Source organism: Monodelphis domestica, chromosome 5, assembly GCF_027887165.1.
Source record: "Monodelphis domestica isolate mMonDom1 chromosome 5, mMonDom1.pri, whole genome shotgun sequence".
Lineage (NCBI taxonomy): Eukaryota > Metazoa > Chordata > Mammalia > Didelphimorphia > Didelphidae > Monodelphis > Monodelphis domestica.
The window spans coordinates 288,967,754-288,994,765 of record NC_077231.1 but is presented as its reverse complement, the minus strand read 5'-3'; the positions used below and the strand labels follow the sequence as shown (position 1 = coordinate 288,994,765).

At 39.8% G+C, this 27,012-nt stretch overlaps 1 protein-coding gene across 2 annotated transcripts in view; it reads right to left on the bottom strand.

Annotated features, from left to right (window-relative positions):
• Positions 1-368: 368 nt before the first annotated feature.
• OXNAD1 (oxidoreductase NAD binding domain containing 1) overlaps positions 369-27,012 on the bottom strand; it is a 58,424-nt gene continuing 31,780 nt past the window's right edge. For both annotated transcript variants that reach the window (XM_001380094.4, XM_007505126.3), the window contains 5 exons: positions 20,658-20,764; positions 14,987-15,128; positions 6,829-7,071; positions 5,971-6,079; positions 369-951 (listed from right to left, as the gene is read on the bottom strand). In XM_001380094.4, the coding sequence (XP_001380131.1) occupies positions 797-951; positions 5,971-6,079; positions 6,829-7,071; positions 14,987-15,128; positions 20,658-20,764 (756 nt within the window). In that variant the 3' untranslated portion in view covers positions 369-796. The remainder of the gene's footprint in view (positions 952-5,970; positions 6,080-6,828; positions 7,072-14,986; positions 15,129-20,657; positions 20,765-27,012) is intronic.

Genomic DNA, 27,012 nt, shown 5'->3' with positions numbered 1-27,012 from the left:
CTTGAGCCTTCGGGGCCCAGGCTAGGAGAGCTCTCCTTCCCGGCGTCCCCTCAGACACGGCACTCGGGGGCACGTTCACGCAAAGCGAACCTTGAGCCTTCGGGGCCCAGGCTAGGAGAGCTCTCCTTCCCGGAGTCCCCTCAGACACAGCACTCGGGGGCACGTTCACGCAAAGCGAACGTGCCCCTTGTTAAACTGCCGGCACTCATTCTCCCAACAATCTTCCGACACTCGAACTTTCTTTGTTCCTTGGTACAAAGCCACAGTCCTACGAAATAGGGCTACCACCTAGAACAGGCTAATCTGAGGCATTTAAGATCAGTGGATTTTAGCATAAAGTTAATTTTCTACTTATATTGTTAATAACGCCTGATTAAAATGTGTTTATTGCAGTACATCATTATACAGTTTTGGGTAAAATATAAGTTATACAAGATCAATATTTCACACACAATCCAGCAGTTTCAGATATATTATGGGGTAAATCTACATCATTCTGGCCATCCCCACCCTTCCTGGAAAAAAAAGCAGAAAATCAATAATGGCCTGCTGTGGGGCGCATTATCAGATCATTGAGGAATTATCAATAGAAGAAATTCAGATATCTGTTACCCACACAGTGTCCCCAAAGACACCTTTGCTCAGATTTCATCTTCCAAATGCTTTTCACCACAGACACTCTTCTTCATCCCCCGTCCCCCTTGTGGAGAGTCCTGGGACAGCCCCAGGGGGAGCCCTGGGCTCCGCGGCCGGGCAGCACAGAACCGGGCCTGATCCTGGTCCTTCGTCTCCGCCGCTACCACCACTTCTCAAAGCGAATGCGCTCTCTGGGGACCATGCGGGCTTCGAGATGCGCAGAGAAGTGTTCTATCATGGGCGGCGGGCCGCAGATGAAAAACACGGTGTCCTTGGAGATGTGCTCCTCCAGGTCCTTGTCAGAAATCCTTCCCTCTGGCCAAAGAGAAAATACAGAGCGGCTCAGATCAGTCACGTCCCTCCATCGGCCTCACTGAGACTGCGAGGCGCCCATTCCCACACGACCCTGGCTATGTGCCTCCTCAGTCAAGGCCTCAAGAGGCAAGTGGAAGCAGAAACTACCATGTTCCCCATGCCAGAGCGCAATGAAGCTAAAAATGGGAAGACAACTTCCAAGCACACTTTTATAAAACAGCTTGTTTTGTGGGGACTTAATATCACTTTCAGCAAAATAAGCTGTTTTAAAAAACAAACCAACAAACAACAAACACCTTATGGAGGAGGTGAAATATGTAATTTTAATTACCATCAACACCAAGACTACAATATATAACTTGTGTACACATTCTTGTAATAATACAAAAGCCAATTAAAAATGCACACATTAAAATTTTAAGATGGCAAGTGAAAAAAACCTGTTAATAATAGCACAAGCACTTCATTTTTTACTTCTGTTTTTATCTGATAATTCATTCTTGGCTTTCCCAAGTTGTGATTCCAGACTTTCTGCAAGTTCCAATTATTTATAAAGTATCTAACGTCTTGGGGATGGAGACAAGCCAGCCACCCAGCTGAACTCTTTCAGCATCCTACTCCAAACAACTTTAAAATAATGCCTCAAATCAATTGTGGGGTGGCAGAGGTCAGGGTGGCCCATTTTCCCTGCCTAAGACAACCGAGGAGGCCTGCTTAGAGAGATCTGTGATACGGACATCCGCAAGGTGGCAGTGATAGTGGCCAGGGTTGTAGCAGCAGCTTTGGGGCTCTTAGTTTAGGGACAGTGAGGGGGTTGGACAATTGGACTAGCACTGGGTGTTGTCTAACAATACCAATGTCCATACCGAGTTCTGGGTGAGCAGCCAGTGAGAAGCTTCTGTAAAGGATAATTTTAGCATTATGACCTAAACTATGTTAATTATTGGTCGCCATGGATATCCCAAATAACAAAAAAAAATTTACCCAAGTCAGTCTGGAAATTTATGGTGATTTAATTAGTATAGTGGAAAGAAATTTAAGAAGAAAGGAAAAGGCAAAGGTGCCAGGTGGGAAGATTAAAGGCTCTAGAAGGTAAGGTTTTGGAGAGAAAAAGAGGAAAGAATCAGCCTGACTCCAAGAGGGCTCAGCCAAGATGCCTGAACCTGAATTAGCTCAAGGGCAAACTCACCGCCAAAACCCAGACAAATAGCTGCTACCACGCCAATATGTCGGAACGCTTAGCACGCTGCCAGCCAGAGTCGCCTCTCTGGGAAAAGAGGCCGAAGAGAGCCAGTGACTTGCCTTATATAGATGGCTTTACGTCACTTTCCTGCACCTCATCTGTACCAATGTTAGCTTAGCTTGATTTAGGACAGCCCAGGGGTCTATCCGCTGTTTCTGCACATGTCTTTTGAAGGCCATTTTCTCAAATATTTAATCCTTGAGTATGGTGCAGATATTCCTGACCTTGTTAAACTAAGTAGGGTGGAGAAATGTAGAATTTCCAAGTCTTGATTCTGTTAAACCAAGTATCTCCATTGTTACTAATCTGGAGATAGCTAAATCAGATCTTCTAAAGTATGGTCTGAGTAGAGTGGAATAGTTTTAAAATTCACACTTCTAGTGTTCTATGGGAATATCAATTGCAATCTCAAAGGTGCAGGCCCTTCCTTGGAAAAGACTAGAGCACAGACGATGAGAGCAATAACTAAATCTCTCCCAGGATCACACTACCTTGGGAGCATTGAAAACTTGCAAACATAGAATTAGCTCTGAAAACAGCAGCAGGAAAAAGCCTGAAATTTAGGACAGTGCCTACCCACTGCCAGATGAACAGAGCCCAACTTTTAACATAAAATCAAAATCAAGAAATAATTTAGAAAGATGAGCAATGAATAAAGGAACTTGACCACAAAAAGTTACTATAGTTACAGTAAGACTAACACATGAACTCAAAACAATGACAATGTGAAATCAGATGTAAGTTAAGCCTCAAAAATACAATAATTGAACCCCAAATCAGCAAGAACTCCTGGAAGAGTTAAAGAGATAAAGAGTGGAAGAGAAAAAATTGAGGAAAAAAAATAATAGTGATGCAAGAAAATTATGAAAAGAAAATGAAAAGTTTGGTAAAAGAGAAACAAATAATACTGAAGATAACATCTTAAAAAAAAAAAGAACTGGCCTAATGGTAAAAGAGGGGACCAAAAATCACTAAGGAATCCTTGAAAAGCAGAAGAGGCCAAAACGGGGGGGGGGGGGGGGGGACCAAAGCTCACTGAAAATAACTCTTCCAACTGGGCAACAGGAAGCTAATGACTCCATGAGACTGTAAGAAACAAAGTCAAAAGAATGAACTAATAGAAGAAAATGTGAAATATTTCATTGGAAAAACAACTTACCTAAAGAACAGACTGAGGAGAAAAAAAATTAAGAATTATTCAGCTACCTGAAAGCCATGATAGAGAAAAAAAGAACCTAGACATCACACTTCAAGAAATTATCAAGGAATACTGCCCTGATATCTTAGAACCAGAGGGTCAAATAGAAATGGAAAGAATCAACCAATCACCACCTGAAAATAGACCCCAAAATGAAAACTTTCAGAAACATTATAACCAAATTCAAGAGCTGCCAAGCCAAGGAGATAACAGTGCAAGAAGCTAGACAGAAATAATCCAAATGTGATGGAGCCACAATTAGGATCCCACAAGACTTAATAGCTTCCATGTTAAAGGAACAGAAGGCTTGGGATATGATATTTTGGAAGACAAAGGAGCTAGAACTACAACCAACAAAACCCGAGTATAATCCTTCAGGGGAAAAAAATAGAAAGTTAACAAAATAAAGGACTTTCAAGTATTTCTGATGTAAAGACCAGAGTTGAACAGAAAATCTAACATTCAAATTAAGAATCAAGAGAGCATAAAAAGAAAACATAAAAGAGAAATCATAATGAATTCAATAAAGTTAAAATGTTTACATTCTTATATGGGAAGATGATTCATGTAACTCCTAAGAACCATATCATTATTAGGATACTTCAAAGGAGTTTATATAAACAGAGCAGGATCACAGGGTTCTTCTCCTAAGGAAACACAGCAATAGGATAACAACAAGGACAACAAAGCAGGATAGGAAAGCAAGATAGGATCAGCAACTCAGGACAGGCAGCCACTATCCCCAGGTTACATCCAGAGAGAGATCACCAACAGCCACTCAGTTCCAGCTTCATACTTCCTTCCAGCATTTCAGAATCTTTCTCTGCAGGTTTCATGCATCTCTGTCCCTTGCAAACCTTCATTTTCCTACTAAACTTATCTCTTCCTCATAACAGATGTGAGCTGATAGTTGATATGATCTCCAAAAAAATGAAGAGGTGAGAAAGGGGGATGCACTAAGTGTGAAGATTAAGATTAACTCTCCTCTGATTACAAAGATTAAAATTGTAACCCCTGCCTATTCTTTAGATTTAATCACCAAAAGTATAAACACCCTACTTAAAAGTTGCATATGGAGATCTGTCCATTTTTAGATCTAATCGCCAAAAGTGTAAACATCCCACTTAATGATTAAGTGGAAGGTCTGTGACCCACCTGTGCGATAGTGGGTACCGAATCAGTCAACTGACTGTCTTCTGGGCAGTCCTAGAGCAGAGAGTCAACTGTGATTGGTAGATGTAAAATTAGGGGAAGATACAGGAAGTGATGCAAGAAAAAATGTCTTTAAAAGGGAGTGACAACTTCCTGAAGGAGTTCAATTCTTCATGCTTTTGAGTTGAGGCTGGTGAAGAGGGATGGAAGGATCTGCTGACTAGACCTGAGACCCTGTTCCTTTAGACTGACACGTGGTGAGTGAAAAGCTGACTCTTAACTGCTGGATATTCAGAAGAGACTAACCTCAGTAGAGACCTATCCTCTTGAGAGAGATTCCCTGTATCCCCAGGGCCTCAGCTACAAGGGCTGAGGCCCCTCCAGTTAAGAATTAATTCTCCTTGCCCAGGGGCCAGGAGTAAATTACTTAGTGTTTAGGCTAGATATCTTACCTTATCCTCTCTCTTATTTCTTACTTCACTCTTTGTACATTTTGTAAATAAACTGTAAATAAAATCTCTTTGAAATTAATTAAATTCCTGGTGACCATGGGGAGGGAACAGAATGGGGAAATTTTTGTCACATAAAAGTACTTAAGTAAGCTTTACAGTGGAGGGGAAAATGGGCGATGGGGTGGTAGGCAATGCTTGAAACTCACTTTTATTGGAATCGGTTCAAAGAAGGAAGAGTATGTATATATACATAGTAGAATATAAAAATCTAACTTACTCAACAAGGAAATAGGAGAGGTAGATAAGGGGAAGGTGGGGAGGTGATAAAAAGGAGGGTGGAGTAAGGCAGTGGTTAAAGGCAAAACATATTTCTAAGGCATCAAAGAATTGGAAAAACCTAAGGGGATGCCCATCAATTGGGGAATGGCCAAACAAATTGTAGCATACTGCTGAGCTATAAGAAATGAAGAGTAGGGTGATTTCAGAAAGGCCTATATGACATGATGCAAAGTAAAATGGGAAGAATTGGGAGATCACTGTGAACAGTCATAGCAATGTTGTTATGATGATTAGCTAGGAAAGACTTGGCTATTCTGATCATTATACGACTCAAGACAATTCCAAAGGTCTCATGAAGAAAAAATGTCCTCCTGCAGAAAGAGAATTGATGAACTCTGAATGAAAAGAGGATAATTTTTCTTCCTTTATTTTTCTGGAATATGGCTAATAGAGAAATATATTTTGCATGATTTCATGTGTATAATTGATATCATATTGCTTGCCTTCTCAGTGAGTATGGGAGGGGTGGAATAAAGGGAGAGAATTTATAACTCAAAATTTTAAAAGAATGTTAAAAATAAAGAAATACTAAATTTTCAAAAAGAATTAATTTTTGCTTCCTCAATGACCACAACCCCTTCCCCCCAATCTCTGGCCTAGAGGGTCAGAGCATCTTTAGGATGGTATGCACTCACCAGTGACATAAGGCTGCAGCTCTTTACTGATTTCTGTAGTCTGTTGTGTAACATGGAAACTACACACGATTTTCCCAGGAAATGCATTTGTTAAATCGAGAATACTTTTCTGGAATGTTAAACATAATCAGTTACCCCATAGTTTAAGGAATCCCAACAGATGTGCCCAATCACAGCATCCAGACACTCCCCCTCCCCCTTGGCCATGCCAAGCACACCCTCCACATCTGCCCATGCCTCAGATGCCCTCCTTGTTCTCTACTTAGAGACACATTGTTTGCAGCCCAGCAGGCCAGAGTATTTAAAATGCACTGGATTATTTGGCTTTAATTGAAATATGAATATGCTAACAAGCACATTACTAACTCTTGAGATTGCTTTTTCTCAAGCACTAGCAATTCAGCTGTGGTTTCATTGACCATATTTGTGTTTTTTAATGCTCTGCACTCTTTTGTTCTCTTTTTTGGGGAAGATGCCATCCCAAGCTACATGGTAGCTTCCCAACCAAATGTGTTCATATAAACCAAGGTCCCAACAACGGGAGCTTTGCTTGCCTGGGCAAGCTGCCTTGAGGCAGGTGGAGGCCCGTAACTGGCCTCAGAAAGCACATCCATCTCACAGCTACTGGAACTCAAGGCAGAGCTCGTGTGCACAGGGATATGATCGGACTATCCAAGTTGTCCCCACTCAGATGCGGTCACAACAAAGTACCCCAGAACTAGTTCCAGAGAGGCAAGACTCTGCCCTGCTTTATAAGGCCCCAATATTTACGACTAATTCCAAAGAGGAGAAAGAGCTTGGCTGCACAGGAAGGCAGGATGACAGCCGAACCTAGACCACACTGCTGTCTTCGCCTACCTTAAATAATAATTCGTTGGTATTTCTGGCACTGTAGAAAAGTCTCACTCTTCCCATCTTGTAGCCACTTCCTTTGTTCTCCCAATGTCGGTAAAGATCAGCTACATGCAGCAAGATGGAATTAAGCGGGTTGATCCCCACTCCTCCTGCTATCAGCACCAGGTTCACAGAGGCGTCTGAAGGCTGAGGGTCAAAGAAGAACTCTCCGCCAACTCGCAGGGCCACTTCAGAATCAAGAGCACACTAAGAAGGAAAAGAACCTGTGAAATGCTTCCACACGTCTGCTTTCTTTCAGGACCATACACCTGTAGGGGATATCTAAGTGGGAAGGCCTGGCACTCTGTGAAAGCAAAGAGATGCAAAGTGGATGCATCTCATCTAGGAAATGGCTGAACAAACCGAGTTACGTAGATGGCATGAAATATTTCTGCTCCACAAGCAGTGATGCAAAGGAGAGATTCTGAGAAACCTGCAAAGACTTACAGGGACTGATATAGGGGAGAGTGAGAAGAAGCAAGCGAGCAATGGACAAAATAAGGCAGTGAAAGGCTCAAGAACTATAATGAATGGCATGGCCAGGGAGGATTCTGGAAGGCAGATGATGAACTGTGCTCCCCCACCCCCACCACACAGAACTGACAGTCAGGAGGTGATCTCTGGACATTGCCACTGTGTAGAAGTTGTTGGACTTATCTGTTCTAAGGAAGGGTGAGGAGAATTGGATTACAAAAAAAGGAAAGAAAAGAATATCAAATGAATATTTTTTAAACCGTTACATTTCATCTTAGAATCATTACTATTTATTGGTTCCAAGGCAGAAAAGTGGTAAGGGTTAGGCAATGGAGATTAAGTGACTTGCCACAGGTCACAGATACCTGCTGCATGAATTATTTTTAAAGTATAAAGAATAGAAGGAAGTTCAGAAAAGGACACAGCTGAACAAAGCAGTTATTAGAATATGTCCAATTTTAAGTATACTTTAAAAAAAATTAAGGAAGGTCTGTGTAGTGGAGATTCAATTTCTTATGTGGTCCTCTTTTCTCTCCTTTGCCTAGGGAAATGCTCATATTTGTGATGTTGCCAAGTTCACAATAATAGAAAGGAAACTTAAAAAAAAAGAAAAGAAAAGAAAGTTCAAGTGGTGCTCTAATTATTTTTAAGAAGCACGACTGTGACCTACTTGGATAAAGGAAACACAAGAATGAGTCTATTGGAGGATGGCTGGATCTATAAGAATAGTTTTAGAATAATCCCATCCCTTCACAGTGTGTAAGTATCTGTCATTTTTGGTGGCTAAGAAGACAAGTCAGAGAGGAAAGTCACACCAAAAGTGGAGGAGTGCTCAGGTGCTTCCTCATTAAAATGATGACAGTGGAGTGTTTATCTTAAAGACACAGGTACAATTTCATTAACCAAGGCTGCTGAAATAATCAGTTGGAGAAGCAAGAACCCCCTTGCATGGATCATTTTAAGAAGCAACAATGCTGTCATGCTTGTGGCAGACAGCCCAGGGCTAATTAAGCACATCATAGGGGCCCAATGAATTCTTGATGAAACGAATCTGATTTAGGGTTCGGTGAAAGATGAGGGAAATTTAGAGAAAATCTAAGAGAACAATGAGGCATTAGAAACATTAGAGAATCAAAATATAAGGTCCAAAAAGAAAAGTCAAAGAATCACGTCATTGGTATTTTAAATATAGACGGCATTTTATATGAAGGGAGGGCAGTAGCAGCTTCTTCCTTTTGGCAAAGAAATAAACTGAAAGGGGGAGTAAGATGAAGCATGACTGAAAGAGCTGGAAACTGCTACAATAACTATCAAAGGCAGTTTTAAAATTTCCTTTCTTAGAGATTTAAGAAAAACCCCAAACAACAACTTGGATGGCTTAAGGATGGATTTTAAATACAGATCTGTCAGAAATAGGGAATGGACTGGATGATCTTTCAAAGTCCCTTTCATCTGTATGTGTATCTGAAAGTAATACTCAAAACTATGGGATTACTCTTTAGCTAATTCAGTCTTTGCTTAAAAGGAAGCCTATAAACTAAGTCTAATTTGGCTTGTTATATTTCAAGATGCATTTCCAACCCTAGAGATATACAAAAGGAACTGTGCTTTTAAGGAGCCTATCATCTCCAAAGCTATAAAACAATCTTCAGTGAGTCTCTCTTCTAATTTCTATCATCAGAAAGAATCAGATGCTACCTTTGTCTTCTGACAAAGAGAAAAACTCCCAGGAAATCTTCAATGGAACAAGCAAGTGTTTGTTATGTATAAAAAATGGCTTAAAGGGCAGCTTTTAATTATGTGGCAAAATATCTAATTTGTGAATAAATGTCATATTTTGGAAGAAAAGGATTTTTAATGACACCTGAGGCTGGCATATGAAAAAAAGGAAAGCAACCCAGAACACTCCAAGGTGGCACTGACTGATACACCCCACTGATAAAATAAATGAAGATGTTCACTCCAACCAGTGCCCTACTTTTAAAAGAGCCCACAGCAACCTTCCCTTGTACATTTGCTGTGTTTCCAAAATAGCCAAATATGACACATCATAGACAGGGAAGGCAATAAGCCTCTAGAGAGGGGCTCCAGGGAAAGTCAGATTTTCAATTGCCTGCATTTGTGTTCCCTCAAGTAGTTTGGGGTCTTCCCTGGGATGAGCCTGTGCACCCAAGCAAAGGTACTTGCAGAGCATTCAAGAACAAGTTACTTCACTGAAACACCAATGAGGGACATCCCTGGGGAGGCCATACAATTGCTGGGGATGCTCACAGTCCATATTAATGTCAATCTGAATGGGATCATCTTAGAAGACCCTGATGGAAATGAAAACAACTCTAAGATATTACCTCATACCTATCAGATTGGCCAACATGATAGAAAAGGAAAAAGATAAATGTTGGAAGGAATGCAGGAAAATGGGGAAACAAATATACTGTTGGGGGAGTTATGAACTGATCCAACCTTTCTGGAGAACAATTTGGAACTAAGTCCAAAGGACTATAAAACTGAGCATGCCCATTGATCTGGCAATACCATTTACTAGGTCTGTATCTCAAAGAGATTTTTTTTAAAGGGAAAAGGACCTATTTGCACAAAAATACTTATTGCAGCCCTATTGTGGTAAGCACAGAATTGAAGAATTGGGGAATGGCTGAACAAGTTGTGGTATATGATAGTGATGGAATGCTGTAAGAAATGACGAGCAGGACAGTTTCAGAAAAATCTGGAGAGATCTACGTGAACTGATACAAAGTGAGGTGAGCAGAATCGGAAGAACAGCAATATTTTTTGATGAACAACTGCAAATGACATAGTTATTCTCAGCAATACAGCAATCCATGACAATCTTGGAGACTCATGATAGAAAATGTCATCAGCCCTGCAAGAAAGAACTGATGGAATCTTAATGTAGAATGAATCTTCTTCTATTTGAGTTCTTTCACAAAATGACTAATAAAGAAAAATGTCTTATATGATTGCACATGTAAAATCTATCAGATTGCTTACTGTCTCAGGGAGGGGAAGAGGTGGGTAGGAATGAGGGAGGGAGGATAGGAAGAAGGAAGAGAATTTAGAACTCAAAAAATTTTAAATGAATGTTAAAAAACTGTTTTTATGGGGCAGCTAGGTGGCATAGTGAATAGAGAGCCAGACCTGGCACTGGGAGGTCCTGGGTTTAAAAACCTGGTCTCAAATATTTTGTAGCTGTGTGACCCTGGGCAGGTCACTTAACCCCAACTGCCTAGTTCTTACTGCTATTCTGCTTTGGAACCAATACATAGTATTGATTGTAGGACAGAAGGTAAGAGGCTTTTTTTTAAAAATTGATTTTACATGTAATTGTGGAAAAATAAAAGATTATTTAAAAAAACAAGACCTTGCTTTGCTGTCACACTGATGAAGATGGCAGGAAGATAGGCACACCAAATCATAATGAAAAGCAAACCCCTAAAGTGAGGAGCGAGGAAAGATGGCAGGACCAATTTAGAAGTATGAAGGGCTGCTACAAATTCAGGGCCACACGCCATGCAGGTGTTTGGGTCTATTACCAAATATGGGTAAGCTGTCAGGAAATTCACTTGAGAGCTTAAAATCTTGATCCGCTTCTCCTGAGGAGAATCTTACCGCTTGGGAAGGAGCATAACGGATTCCAGGTCAAGCACACCCAGGAGCTTTATCTCCGCCTACAACCAGGACCTGGGCAGAAACTGTACCTTTGAGGAGATACGCAGTTTCTGAGCAAGCAACCACTGGCAACGTTGGGGTGGGGAGAGGTCCATTTGGCCACAGCCGGCTGAGAATGAGGAAATGGGCAGTCATAAGCAGTAACTGGGCAGAGGGTCAGGCCCAGCTAGAGATGCTGTAGATAACAATTGGGTCTGGTTGGGGATGTGCCAGGTCTTTGGCTTATAGTTCATTAACCAACAGTCCACACACACACAGGATTGAGGCTGGAGAGTGGGAAGGGGCCGTAGGGGCCATGCTATCCAAGGCCCTCCCAACCAGTTAATGGCCCAGCTGAGAATTCAGCTCGAAGCTCCTTGACTTTTCTCGACACTGATGCTAGATTTCTCTGCTCTTCCTTTTGCTGGCGGCTCCACGAGCACGTCCCCATTTCACCCAGGCCCTGCTTCTCACCTGCCAGTATGTGTGACAGGTGGCAGAAGTGGCCCTGACAAGGAAGGAGGAAGGGGCGAACCCCGCAGCTGTTCCCTTGGTCCCAGCACCGGCCTTCCTTGGCAGCACGTCCAGTCTAATTCCCATCTCCTATAACCACCCAAAGGCATCACCTTCCTGCCTAGAGCCTCTTCCCAGGCCTCCATATACAAAGACCTTCCATGAATACCAACAGGCAACTTTGTCTTTCCCTCTGTGGTTCAAAGCACAGAGGAAACAGACCAAAAAAACAGTGTGTACTACAGTAAGGGTGGTCTACAAGGCAGGGGGAAGGGAAAAGGCATTGAAGGCAGTCTTTTTATTCCCTGGTTTTTCCCTTGCTTACTAGAAAAGAAAACCTTAAAAAGGCCCTACATTCCTTAGAAAACCCCAAAAGAGCCAATGAAGGAAAGAAACACTAATGAGAAACAACAGGTGGCTATAAAAAGGAAGGTGGGTGGGCCAATCCTGGGAGTTCCAGAAGAGGGGAAAAAGCAAGGAAGAAATCTGCTGGGCTGAGAATGACCCCCAGGTGATACCAACAGGAAGGCCCAGGTCCACAGGGCTCCTTGTCTCAATTTCCCTAGATCCCTGTCACGCCTCCCCCACATGCCTGTCCCAGGAGTCATCACCAATGGCTTTGAGCTAAAAAGAGCCATGGCCAAGAGTGGGAAAAGGGAGCAGATAGGGCATTCCTGCTCCTATTAATGTAGGCAACTGGGGGGAGTTCCTGGAATTCTTATAAAGGGTGGCTGGGTTTTCTGATACTATTCTTTAGGTACATTACAGATTACATAGTCTTTTTGTGGGTAGGACCAATAACTAAATCACAATTTAAAAAACCCAACCCATTGTTTCTGTGGGAAAATGAATTCTAAGTGTCAATCTAGAAAACTCAATTTGTTCAATAAACTGGGACCCACATATATTTAAATACCTCACAAGTGGTCTCAAAATTACATACAAGTTTATCTGGAATGACTAACCAAATGACTGTTTGGGGTAAGTTTCCATATAGACACACAGATTACTGATGTTTAAAATAAATTGTGACGCAGTATAATCTGCTTTAACACTAAAACCATGCTGAACAGAATCTTTCTAAGGTATATGCATTATTCCAACAAAGGTGCTTTGGTCACATGGATGATGACCTGCCTTATGAACATGGCTTATCACTGTACGAGACCACAAAGACAGGGTTTTCCGGCTGGATGCTGGATTAATAGAAGCTGATTACAGCTGCTTACATATCAAAGATAGTGACCAACAACATGGAGGCCTCAAAAGGGTACCCAAACTCCCCAAAGAGGAATTTATGTGTCAGATGTGGACAATAGCAGTGAAGAACCCCAACAAAGTACAATCCTTATGACATAACCTTGGAAAATGCTATTCCTTAAAAAAACTCCTTTAGCAATCTGTCCACCTCCACATTCCCCTCCACTCTGGCATAGAGGCCAACCTGGGAGCCCAAGCTGGGCCCAGCCTAGGGTCCTCCTGCTGTAGATGCTTGGCCAACATACATACCCCATCCCACAACAAATGGAGACACTGATTATGCCCAACTGCATAACAGAAGGGAAGGGAAAAGGAGAAGAGTCAAAGCAGGCTCCTCCCTAGCTTAGGGATTCCCAAAGCTGCACAGACTTCTGTCTGGAAAACCTACCCTAAACTCTGTTAAAAAAAAATCAGCCGATGCTAATATAGCTCAGCCAGAGAAAAACAAGGGCCAGGGAAGGAACTGAGAAAGGGGAGAAACTCGAGCAGCTGCACCAGATCTGAAACCTGGCTAAGGCTAGTCTTGTTTCTGAGACTACCTAAGGCACAGACCAAGACCGGTTGAAACCTAAAGTCCCCAATGTCAGAAGAGGCTAAGGTTGTTTTGCAGCTCAGTCTTGGGAGTGCATTCACAGCAAAGGGAAGTCAGAACGTGAGTAATGGTGGAATACTAGGGGAAAAGGATAAAGACTTCAAGGAGAAGGAAATCCACTAAAAACACAAAACACCAGCAGATAAATCAACTGAGAAGATCCCAAAATGAGAAGGAAAGAGGACTATTAAACCCACAACAATATCATAAACACTAAAAAAACAAAGGAAAGTGAACCAATGCTTGATGAAACAAACAATCCTGTGGAGTTCCAAAAGAGCACGGAGCAAGAAATTCCAAAATAGCTCAAAGGAGAAATGAGAGTCATAAGAAAGTAAATTAGGAATTTATATGCAAAACCTAGAAAACTAGAAAAAACTTGCAGTGAATCTATAGTGTATTTCTCCAGAAGGGGAAAAAAAAAGATTAACAAATTTATAACATAAAAATAGTGAAGAGGAGGAAAATCTGATAGAAAAAATGGAAATGGAACAACCATGAAAAGAACACATGGCCTCTAACAAAAAACCAAAGCTATTTACTTTGAAGACAGGATAGCAAGAGGCAACTTAAGGATTATAGGTCTCCCAGAAGAATATAATGTTATAAAAAAGGGATAGGAATTAAAATAAAGTTGCCCAGAACTCTAAATACAGAAAACACAGCACCAATCAAAATAATTCACTGCTTGCCTCCAGAATGAAACCTTACACTTTAAACTCCAAGGCACATGGTTGCTAAATTTAACAATTCCAGTAACAAATTCTGCAAGTGGCCAGGATAAAGACCTTTAAATAAAGGAAAGGAAATGCAAATAGCATGAGGTTGTTCTGCCTTAGTTGCAGAAGGGAATGGAAAAGTATATTTCAAAAAGCCAAGAAACTCAATCTGAGAAAACAAATTTCTCCAGGTTTAGAGGATTTTTTTAAAAAAGAAAATGAACAAATGAAAACATCAGAAATCAAGGGTTTAAAAATTATTCACAGAGATAAAAATATAAAGAGAATTTAAAGAAAAAAGATAAATGAATGTCGAGGAACAGAAATGAGGACTCACATGGATTGAACTCAAAATTAAAGTGGAGAGTAAGAATGTAGAAGACAATGGGGAATAAGTGATTTACCCTTACAGAATCCTGATGTGGAACACAGGCTGATTTCTATTATGGGGCATTGTTCCATCCCAATACTTTCCTGATGAGAGCTGATAACTTTTAAAAGTAAGATACAACAGAAATAAGGAATAGAATGAGGCAATAACCTAAAAAGTAGTTAGAAGACCTTTAGAAATTCTGATGCTATAAAGAATACAAAGAAAGTCAAAAAGTGAAGTAAGAAGGATCTAGAACAGGGATGAAATAATATTTCAGAATAGAAAGGATGAGACAAGAATTAATGAAGACAACAAAGCAAAGAAATACTTCTTTTTAGATGCATAAAATATATGAAACTGCAAAGAAATACTTCTTTTTAGATGCACAAAATATATGAAACGTAACAAAAAACATAATGAATTTTTCAGTGAAGTCCCAATTTCTTGAGTGAATCAAGTGAGCAAATTCTACATTGTCTAAGCACAGAGAGCCACAAGAAGACATTATGTGCACAATGACCTTACCTTGGTATGGACCCAGGTAGAGGGAGGATGATTGGTGTATTTCACTGCTAATTCCAAAGCACTTTCTTGTTCTAACAGTCTCGGGCTTGAACAAATCGAGAATCCACCAACTACAGGAACACCAGGAATAAAGAAATCAACCCTAAATGGAAAAGCAAATAAAATCTATGACTTCAGTTCTTTTAAAAAAGGCAGATATTTGGTGTTGGCAGAATTTGCTATGGCAAAGTGTTGGACATACATCCTAGAAATCTTACCTAGTTTCTCCTCCTTCCTTCTTATCCCAAAGCTATGTTTTACATAATCTTTCCTCTTTATTCTGATCACAATACTATATTCTAAGAGTATACTGAGCAGAAACTCTCAGAAAGTTCAGGCCAATTGAATTTACAAACCCTTTCAAAACACCAAGGAAAGAAAAAAATAATTAGCACCAAAATCCTGATTCCCAACGTCCTGGGAAATAAGAAAGGTGAAAAAGAGACTGCTCTCACAATGGTCAAACTATGAAAAGGAAGTATAATCTGCACATGGTTTCTGTTTATTTACCCAGTGGCTTATATGAGCCTTTCTGGGTCATTTTTAATCACCTGAAGGCTGATTTGGAGCGCTACATCTAACCTCAGACTCTATTTCTCACTCTGTTGTTTTCAAGTCCTAAATAATTCTCTTTATTTGGGGTAATGAAATGGTTGGCATCCGAGAGTTGCCACTGATTAACAGCCTACATTGTCTGATCCCTGGTCCAATGGTGAGTTCACACTGTGCCAGCTTTATCGCCTGCCCTGCAGTGCCCTCTGCTGACGAGACACTCCCAGAGGCTTCCCCAGCCAGGATTCTAGACCAGCAAATGATGCTGTAAGAGGTGAGAGTTTTTAGGGACAGGATCTCTGGGCTTTACTGATGCCTACAAATGATGAAACAGCTTTTTGGGACCAGGACTCTGGCTCTGGGATTAGGCTGAAAAATATACAACCACAGAAAATGACTCCACTAAAAGGAACCAAAAATCCACAATCGCTAGATTTCTATCAGATCACTGTGTGTCCAGGGAGAGTTGGGAAAAGGGAGGATGCCAAAGATGAGCTGTGCCTATCTGAATGAATGCTGCTTCCAAGAGACAGTTGTGAACCCACAAGAGGAGAAAACTTTTTATGTCTGCTCAGGTCTCCCAAGGGGGCCCCAATCCTAGACCTCAAGTTAGTATTGTTGATGCTACATAAGATTGTTCAGCAATATCACACACTAAAGAAGTAGGTTTTTGAGGGGGATTCTGGGCAGCAAACTACCATATAATTATTCCTCTAGATAAATGCTTTCTGATTTCCAAGGAGCCAACATATAAATGAACTCTGGGGAAATAATTGAGAGATTGGAGACTGCCTTCAGGAAGTGCTCAATAGTGAGTAACAGACTATGCACCCAGAGAGAGGTTGAAGAGAATTTGAGGGGCTCAGCAGGAGTCGTCAAGAAAGGCTACCTGTAACCTCCCATCCAGCGGGGGCTACAAAAAGAAATTTTTCCTTTGTGGGTTGGGACTCGAGAAGGAGCAAGGAGTCTGAGAATATGGGTGAAGAATGAGAGACACAGACAAGTCAGTATTTCTGAATAGGGAAGGCACAATCCCCTATGATATTCGCCTTGGTAGGAAAATATGAGAACTAATGAAAGAAAATAGGGTAAGCGTATCAAGAGTGAGAATGCAAAGCCCAAGAGAGGAAAGAGGAGCAAGAGGAGAAATCACAGGGCGCCTTCCAAATTTATTTCAGTGTGGCTTGGGAAGTACTCAACGAATACGTAACAAAGCATAGATAATTCAGATTGGACGGGATAGTAATGATGACACCTTTTGGGCGTGTTGACTCCAACCCCTGCTTTTACAAAGGAATTTGACTCCGCACCAAATGTTAATGAGTTTGCCTGGAGCAAAGGCAGCATGGCTAGGTCAAGAGGCCATCCACAAATATCAGAGTTCAAACCTTGTGTCTGAAGATGCAATAACCATACATCACTTATATTTCTTAGATATGAATATGCTTGGAATGCTACACTACCCAGGGGAAGGCTTGGGTCTTGAAGGTTGGGTTCCAGATTACATGTAGATACAATTTTAATGATCCAGATTGCATTGTCAAACTTCTGCTAAAAACCCTTCAGCAAACAGAATGGCAGGAGCTCCCTGGTCCCCCTTCACTCTCCTGTCTCTGAGCATTATGAGTGGATCATCACCTTCTGTAAAAATCAGGAATGTTAAGACAATCCTTTCCCAAAGGTTTTCCATGTCCTTTACAGATGCTATAGTCCCATTAGGTGCTAATAATAATCACACTGGGTCTCCACATCAGAGGCAACAAAAACTCCAATGAACCTCTGAGAGGCAGGTGGCAAAGGGCAGGGTTGTCTGTGGACACACAGTGTCTCAAGGTAGGACCAGAACCTGGATTCTCAGGGCTCAGCACAGCCTTGTTTCAACTATGAGGGAAGCCTATTTTCTGCACATCTCCCCCTACTGAAGTCCTCATCCTTCAGGGCTGAGCTGCGGCCAGGCCTCCATTTTCCTTCTCCCCCATTCCCAATCCTTCCTCTAGCTCTCTATCCCCTTTTCCTTTGCTGCTACACAGTGCTCTTATCCCCCAATAAACTCACACATTCTTGGAGGACTCAGTCTCTTTAAGGATCAGCCCATAGCAATAATTTTTTAATGCTGGTTAAATTGAACTTGCCTTTCAAAGCCTACATATGGTACCTTCTTCCAAATATCACTGGAAACAGCAGTTTCATCCCCATAAGGGACATCTGGAAAGGGTCAAACTTGTTTCAAGTAACATCTGCTAGATTATATGAGTAGACCTCATGGTTTAGGTTTAGGATCCAATATGAAGAGTTCTCAAAATATTTCAACAATAGTGGAATCATTATTAAAAGGCTCCCAAAGTGATGACATTAAAGGAGATTTTTAAAAACCCTAAGAACCTCAATCTCTTTAGCTATAGTCCCATCATAAGTAGTAAATGGGGAAAAAAGAAAGTAAGAATTATTTGTTTAAAAAAATTAGATGTACCATAATTGTTTATGGTTTGGCAGAAGTGGCTCAAAATGTCAATAAAATGGCCTGATTCATATATCTCTCCCAAAAATTCAAGTACGTGATCAAAGCCAGGTACTATTATAAGTTTGTGGTTTTCAGTCATTTGACTCAATTGTGATCCCATGGATTACACTGTCCGAGAGGTTTTCTTAGCAAAGATACTGGAGTGCTTTGTCATTTCCTTCTACAGTGGATAAAGGCACACAGAGCTAAGTGACTTGGCTAGAGTCACACAGCTAGTAAGTGTTTGAGGCTGGATTTGAACTCTAGTCTTCCTGACTGCAGGTCTAGCATTCTATCCACTGAGCCACCCAGCTGCCCCTCTAATGTTTCTCATTATAAATACCCCCTAATTCTACTTTGATTGAGAAAATAGGATTTTATTTCTGTGAAACAGCAATGAAATGGTAGCTTTCTTTACTTGGTCAGGTAAATAAATTGGTAGATGTTTATAATTTTGAAAACAAATAGCTTAATGATGGCAGTACTAAAAACCACATGTATGTGTTTCTTACTTAAGAAAAGAGATCTGGCTGGCAGAAAAACTGAATAAGTGTGTTGAAAGACTGCCATGTCAAGTAGACCACAGGATAGAAACAGTGCCACATAAGAGAAAATGCAAAAAGAATCACTATAACTAAAGCTTCTATTTGTCACCAAAGTGTAGTAACTGGTGAATAATTTTTGAAGGGAAAATGTTTTCCACACCACCTCTCTTGAAACAGCCACCAAGAATTTAATATGTATCACTGATCATGTGCAAAGATTATAGTAAATTGCTTCAGAAACTCAAATTATTGCAATCAGCATCTTGTTTTCTAGTTCTAAATTCAAAGGCAAACTATTTAACATGAATGCTCACTCTCGCTATTCTCACATATCCTCATTTCTAACAAAACTTATTTTCAGATGGACCATGCCAAAATTAGCCAAGGGACTCCTGTGAAATCCAATCAAGGTTGGTAAGCTAAAAAAAATGCTTCAAAATCAACCCAATTTTAAAAGCAGCCACTCTCACCCAACAGCACTTACCCTCTCAAGAGCCTATGAAAATATAATTTTCTATTTACAGACCAACTTGAATTTAAGGCTCAGTGGGTCTAGTTTACTCAGCACTACAATGAGAGGGTAGGCTAGTCCTCTGAGAGATCTTGGATCATATGTAAAATTAGTAATCTGAGCTAAGAAATAAATCCATCACTAAGATCTTCTGTGGGGGAATAAGAGGACAGATATCTGGGTAGGAAGACATCAGCTTTAAGAAAGAGCTGAAACATTTACATGAACTGATGCAGAATAAAGTAAGTAGAACCGGGAGAACACTGTATACAGTAACACCAATATTGTGGAATGATCAACTGTGATTTAGATACTCTCAGCAATACAATGACCTGGGACAATTCTGAAGGACTTGTTACAAAGAATACTATCCAACTCCAGAGAAAGAACTGTGGGAATCAGATGCAGATCAAAAAAATATCTTTCACATTAGTTTATTTATGTTTTTTATTTTGGGATTTTGGTTTTATATGACAATTACAACAATGACCAATGTGGAAATATATTTTGCATGATAATACATATATAACCCAGATCAAATTGCTTACCATCTATGGAGAGTTGGGAGGGAAGAGACAGAGAGACAATTTGGATCTTGTAATTTTGGAAAACACATGTTGAAAATTGTTATTTCATGTAATTATGAAAATATCTTTGAATAAAAATAAAGGAAGGCCATCAAGCATCCCAGTTATCCTTAGGTCTACACTGAGTCCACTGGAGACAGATTTATAATTTGCCCTGCACTGATGACATTTATACTCTTTATGCTCACCCTAGATGAAATTAAAAGAACAGAGGGAGGAGAAAATAAGAGTACTCTAGAGTTTTGCTTTTTGCAATGGGGAGCTAACAGTTTGCTACAGATCCATTTTACTATATACTATATAAATATACTAGGAATAAGAAAAAATTCCTTTCCCTCAAAATAATCTTACTTTCCTCCTCCCTATTTTATATCCTAACTTCTCCTCAGAATAAATAAGTGTTGGTGGTTTACCAAACTGATTGCTATACTTTTATAAAACTCCTATTGAATATTTTTAACCTGTAACAGTATGATGGTTAAGGTGGATCCCAAGTTGGCCTATCAGGGAGGAAGACCTGGGTTCAGGTCCCACCTCTTTGGATACTAAGCAGACTAAGTGACTCTGGACAAATCCCTTCATCTCTCAGACTATAAACTGCAATCCAGTGTACATGGATACAAGAGAGTCTCCTTAAGGGGTAGTTTCCTACAATAACAAAATCATAGCTTTAGATCCCCTTCCCCCAGAAAGTGATCAAAAAAGTTGTTAGAATTAAAAACAGATATAAGGATAAAATTAGCAATGTTTGAGTCCAAACCAAATAACAAGAGACAGACTTAAAAATTAACTTGAATAAATTTTTTTAGCATTTATATTTAAGATGGAAAACCCAGTAATTTAAAATGTAGAGGCTACTTGCCTAATAAAATGTATGTATAATGATAGGACCTGCCCCTCCATGTACCATGTGAAAAAAAAAAAACCAACAACTTACCATTGGCCAGCTTTAAAAGCAAATTCTTTACTGGCAACCAGCAAACGGAGCCTTCGGACAGTTTTGGACTCATTGATAATCCCGCACACTTTAGCAGGAGATACAACCTAAAACAGGAAAAAAAAATGTTGTGATTTTGTTACATTTATAAACAATGTAAAAACTTCCAGGAATTCATGGGCATAGTGCCATGTAGCATCTCCATTTAGACAATTAGTGGGACTATTCCTCAAAGATAATTCTACAGAAGCAAAACCAAAGAAAGTCTTCTTTTTACCCAATTTGTCTATAATGAAATTTACTAAGTCTTCTGGGAGGCAAACTGTCAGACTAGTTTAATTTGATTTGGGGATTAGGCTTCACCCTTATAACACCCAATATCCACCATACCTCCAAATTCTAACTAAGAGATGCATAACTCTTGGGAGCGATTTTTAAAATCCTGCCTCTTCCAGAGAGGCCCTAAATGGCAAATAGTACTATAGGGTCAAGGAGGTACAAATCCTCTGACTATGGAGTGATTCTATCCCCTGGGAGCTCTCCTTCAGTCTCCCCTCCTCCCCCTCCCCCCATTATCTGTCTAATTGTATTCCCAGCACTTAGTGCAGTGTCTAGCACACAGCAGGATTAATGTTTATTGGACTGGACTGTCTCCTGTCCTCATTAAACCTTCCAACAAAAAGTGAGCAGGGGTAGACGTAAAGTTTAGATTATTCTGTTTTGTTCTTAGTTGAAAACTGATTCAGTTATTTGGGTGGGGAGACTATTCCAAACCTCAGCACTGAGAGGGACCTACATCATCTCTCTAACCTGGACCTGGCCAGGAACAACTTCTCTGTTATCAACAAGGGGTGATATTTGAAAAGCTCTAATAAGGGGGGCTCTCAGTGTCCTAGGACAGTCCATCCCCCTCAGCAAGGGTTCTTATTGCAGGAGCCCAATTGCATCCATGACTTCTGGTTCTGCCCATGAGGGCCACACAGGATAAGCCTACCTTCTCTTTTATATGGCAGTCCTTGAAATACTAGAAGACAGTTCTAATGTTGTATGTTGTCCCTAAGTATTTATGTGTTCATGCTTCCCTGACCCCACTGCTTCTTCCCATCTCATCATGTTCTATTAAGAATGAACTGTTCCTTCCTGGAGGGATAGAAAATCGTTTGGGCCATTAAAGTCCATTTCTACAGTCAACCTAGACAAAAGGTACCCACCTACCAGTAAAGACAGCTCTGAACGTACAAACTGTGCACCAAAACTCACTTTGAAGTTAGCAATCTGACATTTTGCCACACAATTTGATATGGTGGTTGGGTTCCCAAAACAGCCCATAAAGCCTCCTAAGGCACAATGCAGCTTTATTCTCAGCTTATGCTTCCTGCCTCCATCTGCTTTGCCCTTTTTCTCTTGACTTTTGGCCTCTACCTCCTGATGGAAGCAGCTCTCTCCATCTTGACCTCTCTAGCATTTCACCCTAGAGACTACTCACTATTTCTTGTTACTTCCTCTTTCCTGGGCTGATAAGAAAATGAACAATGTGGATCCTCTTCTGGTTCTCCTCAGCATCTCTCTAGATACTGGTTTATAGTCCTCTCTTCTGTGGCCACTTTAACATAGGCATCACTTTAGAATATGATTTCTTGCCCTCTTCTACTCTATGTGACTCCACCTATTTCTAAGATTTTTGACTATTAGCTCTGTGCAAATAGCTCTCAAGATGTTCTTCCCAAAATTGATCTTTTCACCTGATCTCCAGTTCCAAATTCCCAGCCTCCTCCTGGTCTTTTCTGTTTATGTGTGCTTCTGAACTTCAAACTTGATACAACTGAAAACTCAACCTGATTATCCATGCTCAAAACATCAGAGCCATCTTGGATCTCCCTCTCCTTCACTCCTCCAAGTTAAACAGCTGCACAGATATGCCAGTTCTTCCTTCAAAATGACTCAAATTTCCATTCTCACTGTTCCCATCCTAACTGTGAGTCTCTTTCCATAACTATTAGCAAATCTTTCTAGATTTTTATCTATGTTGCCAATATTTGCCTTATCTAATTTGCAAGATCACCTGGGATGAAGTACTATTCTGATAATGGCATTCCAACTCAAAATCTGCACTATCTCCCTACAGGTGGCTGAGTACAGAGTGCTGGGACTGGAGTCAGAAAGACCCGAGTTCAAATTCTCTCTCAGACACTTAGCTGTCTGACCCTGAACAGTCACTTAATCTCTGTCTGCCTCAATTTCCTCAACTGCCAAATGGGGATAACAGCCTGTTACCTCCCAGAGTTATCATTAGGATCATGAGATGAAATTGGTAAAGCACTTAGTAAAATGTTTGGCACACAGTAAGCACTTAATAAATGCTTATTATCCCCTATCCTACTAAATTATAAATTCCCTGAGGAAGGATTATATATTTTATCTCTATGCTCATTGAGATAATTAACACAATGCTTTAAATAAAGTGATCAACATATAAATGCTAAATGAAAACTTTGGTAAAAATAACTTGAAAATTAGTTCCCAGAATGAGAGGATGTAGCAGAAATGGAAGGCCTTCTTTAAAAAAAAACAACAACTGAATTATGAATATTTTAAAACTCAGGGAGTAGGAAGGGAGAGAAATAATAATTCCAATTATTATTTTGAGGGAAAGGAATTTTTTCTTATTCCTAGTATTTTTTATTTTTTATAAATACAAACACTATAATAACTAATCAAAAGCATCATAGAAACTTCCATGTTGTAATTCCTCAGATCCATTCTCTCCCTTGGAAGAAAATTTTTATTTTATAAATATCAATACTACTAACTTTCAGTAATAGTAACCTTTAAAAAATAAGCCTAGCATATGTGTTTCATTTTAAAATGTTTCATTTCCATCTGTCAACATTACTTTGAAATTAAAAGATGAGAAATTATAAGCATACACAGTACAGATCCTTGGGTGGTGGGGAAAATCAAGTCTACAGTCCAGTCCACACTAAAAAAGAAAGATTCCTCCACATACAAATAAAAATTAAGAGGCAGCTAGGTGGCTTAGGGGATAAAGAGTGAGGCCTGGAGACAAGAAGTCTTGGGTTCAAATTCACCATAAAACACTTCCTAGCTGTGTGACCTTTAGGAAGTCACCTAAACCTAAGTACCTAATAGCCCTTACTGTTCTTCTATATTGAAACCAACACTTAGCATTTACTGTAAGACAGAGATAAAGGTTTTAAAAAAAACAAACCTTTGTGCACAAATTCCCTGTAGTTCATAAGAACCCTATGAAAAGAAACAATATTTTGCTAAAGTCCAAATATGGACTACAGTGATTTTTAAAGAAAAGGTTATATAAGTATTATGCAACTAACAAATTTTTATTTGATTTTAGGAGCCTGGAATAAACAAAACATTTGCAACAGATCACATGACTTACTGTACCCTTTGGCCTAATGTTCTAGGTGAGAACACTAGCACAAGCAATGAAAAGACAGGAAAATCTCCATTGAAAACTAATCGACAAAAAAATCAACAGCTCCTCTTGAAGCACAACAGCATTTTTTTGGCTTTCTTTTTTTCTCCCACATAATTTAAATTTTATTTTTTTTTCTCAATTACATGAAAACAAAAATTTTTAACATTCATTTTTTAAAAAGTTTTGAGTAACAAATTCTCTTCCTCCCTCCTTTCTTTCTCTCCTCTTTGAGAAGGCAAGCAATTTGATATAGGTAAAACACATTAGCCATGTTGCAAAAGAAAATACCCGCCCACCACCAAACTATAAAGAATGTAAAGAAGTGTGCTTCTATCTGTGTATTCATACGCCATCAGTTCTCTTTGGAGGTCTACAACATTTTTTCTAGCAATTGAACATTTTCTAGGACTGAGAATCAAGGCCAAAGTTACTACATTCTACTTGTACATAATTTGCAGATGCATGTTTCTTCTAATGAATAAGTTGATAAATACAGATCATTTCAGTTTTTTCTAACACTATTTGTAATCAACACCTTTCTTATGTGATACTGCTTCTTTGCTTTGCCTGGAAAAGAAAATATTTCTGAAGGCTGGGACAACTCCAGTTTTGATGTTTGTGCTTGTCTCAGGCTAAATGGATCAAAAGATTTCAAAACCAAGGCTTTAACCAGCCAGACTCTAACTTAAAACACATGGCAGGAAATGAATTTCTCCATAAAACAACATTTAAACATTTCTACTGTACACTAAAACCAAGTATTTGCCAACTTATTCTAGTTATAAATATATACACACACATATAACGATTTAACAGCTAAGCATTAAAATACAATTTTGCTGATTAAAGAAGTTTTATACAGATGATTTTGAAGTTACTATTGATGTGATAATCTCTGAAAAAGGCAATGGGTCTTGGTACAGGAAATTTAATTTTCCCCACTCTCTCTCATTACTTCTCTGGCTTAAAATTGGGGGCAAAGAGGCATTAGATAAATGTCCAAACAGGAATGCAATAAAAAATTATTTAATGTAATGCTACTCTAGAAAAATAAATCTTAACAATGGGAATGCAATCCTAAGAAATTTAAATGATGTGATTTTTGTACAAGTAACATAATCACCTAGAAAAACACTGAACCTATTTGATGTGGAAATTGTCTCAGAATCATGACTTACCATTTTTCAGTGATTCAGACCTTTTGATTAAAAGAAGGTGAGGAGTGACTTATAAGACCATGAAAGAGGGTACAGAATTTATTTTGTGATTACTTCCCCCAATATTTATATACAACTTGAAGTGGGGGGGGGGGGGGGGGGAGTGACTTTCAGGTGATATGCTTCTTTGAGTTGGTCCAATCATCATCTGTTAAGACAGATAATCCTGAGTTGACAATATTGATGAACTTAAAATTTACTAATTATAAATTATCATTATATAATTATCACTAGACTAAAAGAGATAGAAGATTCCTTAGAGAATCTAGTCCAGTGTCCTCAATATAGAGATTGTGATTTTAAAATTTCCTCCATCTTGCTTGGTCTAGCACCCAAGAATGTGTACACCCACACCACATGGGCATGTGCTAGCTAATGACAAACCAGAAATATCTAACTGCCCCCTTGGGCTGTCCTAAGCCAAGCTTGAGCTACCATTGGCACATGTGAGACACAGGAAGTGAGGTAGAGAACAGCCTCTGGAGTTCTCGTCACTTCCTGTGGAGGCTAGATGCCAGTTCAAACCTAGAGCTTGAGCTGGGAGGAGGCCCGCAGACAGCTTTCCTTCAGATCAGTTACATGAGTGATAAGGACTGACTCCCTTCTCTGCCTTGGCTCTCCAAGGCCTTAAACTGTCGCTTGGCTCAGCCTGAGCCAGAGTGGTTGAGTTAACCTCCTTTCCTTCTCTCCCTCTCTCTCTATTTTTTTCCTCCTGTTGTAATTAAATAACCATAAACTCCATTATGACTTGAGTGTTTCATTAGGATTTTATAAATAAAATCCTTTGGCAACCAATAATTATTATATTCAGTCTTTAACCCTAAATTTGAACCTAACACTTTGGCTGACCACTTAGGTTTTGATGAGTCCCCTCAAAAACATCCTGAATTTTCTTGCCTTTTACTCTACTTCCTTCCTCCTCACTCAGTCAGTCCTTTTAACAGCTAACTCGACTCTAGAACAGGTGAGCATGAAACAATTTTCTCCCTTCTCCTCAAGTTAAATTGGAAACAGCAGTGTTTTCTTTTTAATCCTAAGGGGCAGCTGGGTGGCTCAGTGGATTGAGAGCCAGGCCTAGAGATGGAAGATCCTGGGTTCAAATCTGACCTCAGATACTTCCCAGCTGTGTGACTCTGGAAAAAAAATCTAATTAGCTGACCCTTGTTGATTAGCAGCGAGGAAAGTCTGAGAAAAGGAGCCTTGCTTCAATCTCTCACAACAAAAACCTAGATCACCAGAGTAAAGGTAGTGAGCTAACTTAAAGTCCATTTCCCTGCTTTTCAGCCTCTCTAGTTTTAAGACTTTCAGTGGCCTTTGCTCTAGCACATGGTCCTAGTAGTTTTAGCCTGAGGACTAAAAAAAGATAACTTGGGACCTCTTCCAAACTTACTTTTAAAAGGAAGGAGTCTTATCCTTAGGCTTTGTTTTATGGCCTTTTTACTTGTGACCTCTCCCAAACTTACTTTTCAAAGAAGCCTCTGCCCTTAGGCACAAGGCTTTGTTTTGACTACCTTCTTACTTGTGACCCTTCCCAAACTTCTAAAGAGAGCTCAGTCCCAGAAAAAAAGGCTTCCTTTTGTCTTCCTTACACAGTGAAGAACTGAATAGATTCCCACCCAAAAAGCCTAACCAAAAAGAAAGGAAAGGAGAATTTACAACAAAATAAGACCCTCAGCAATAA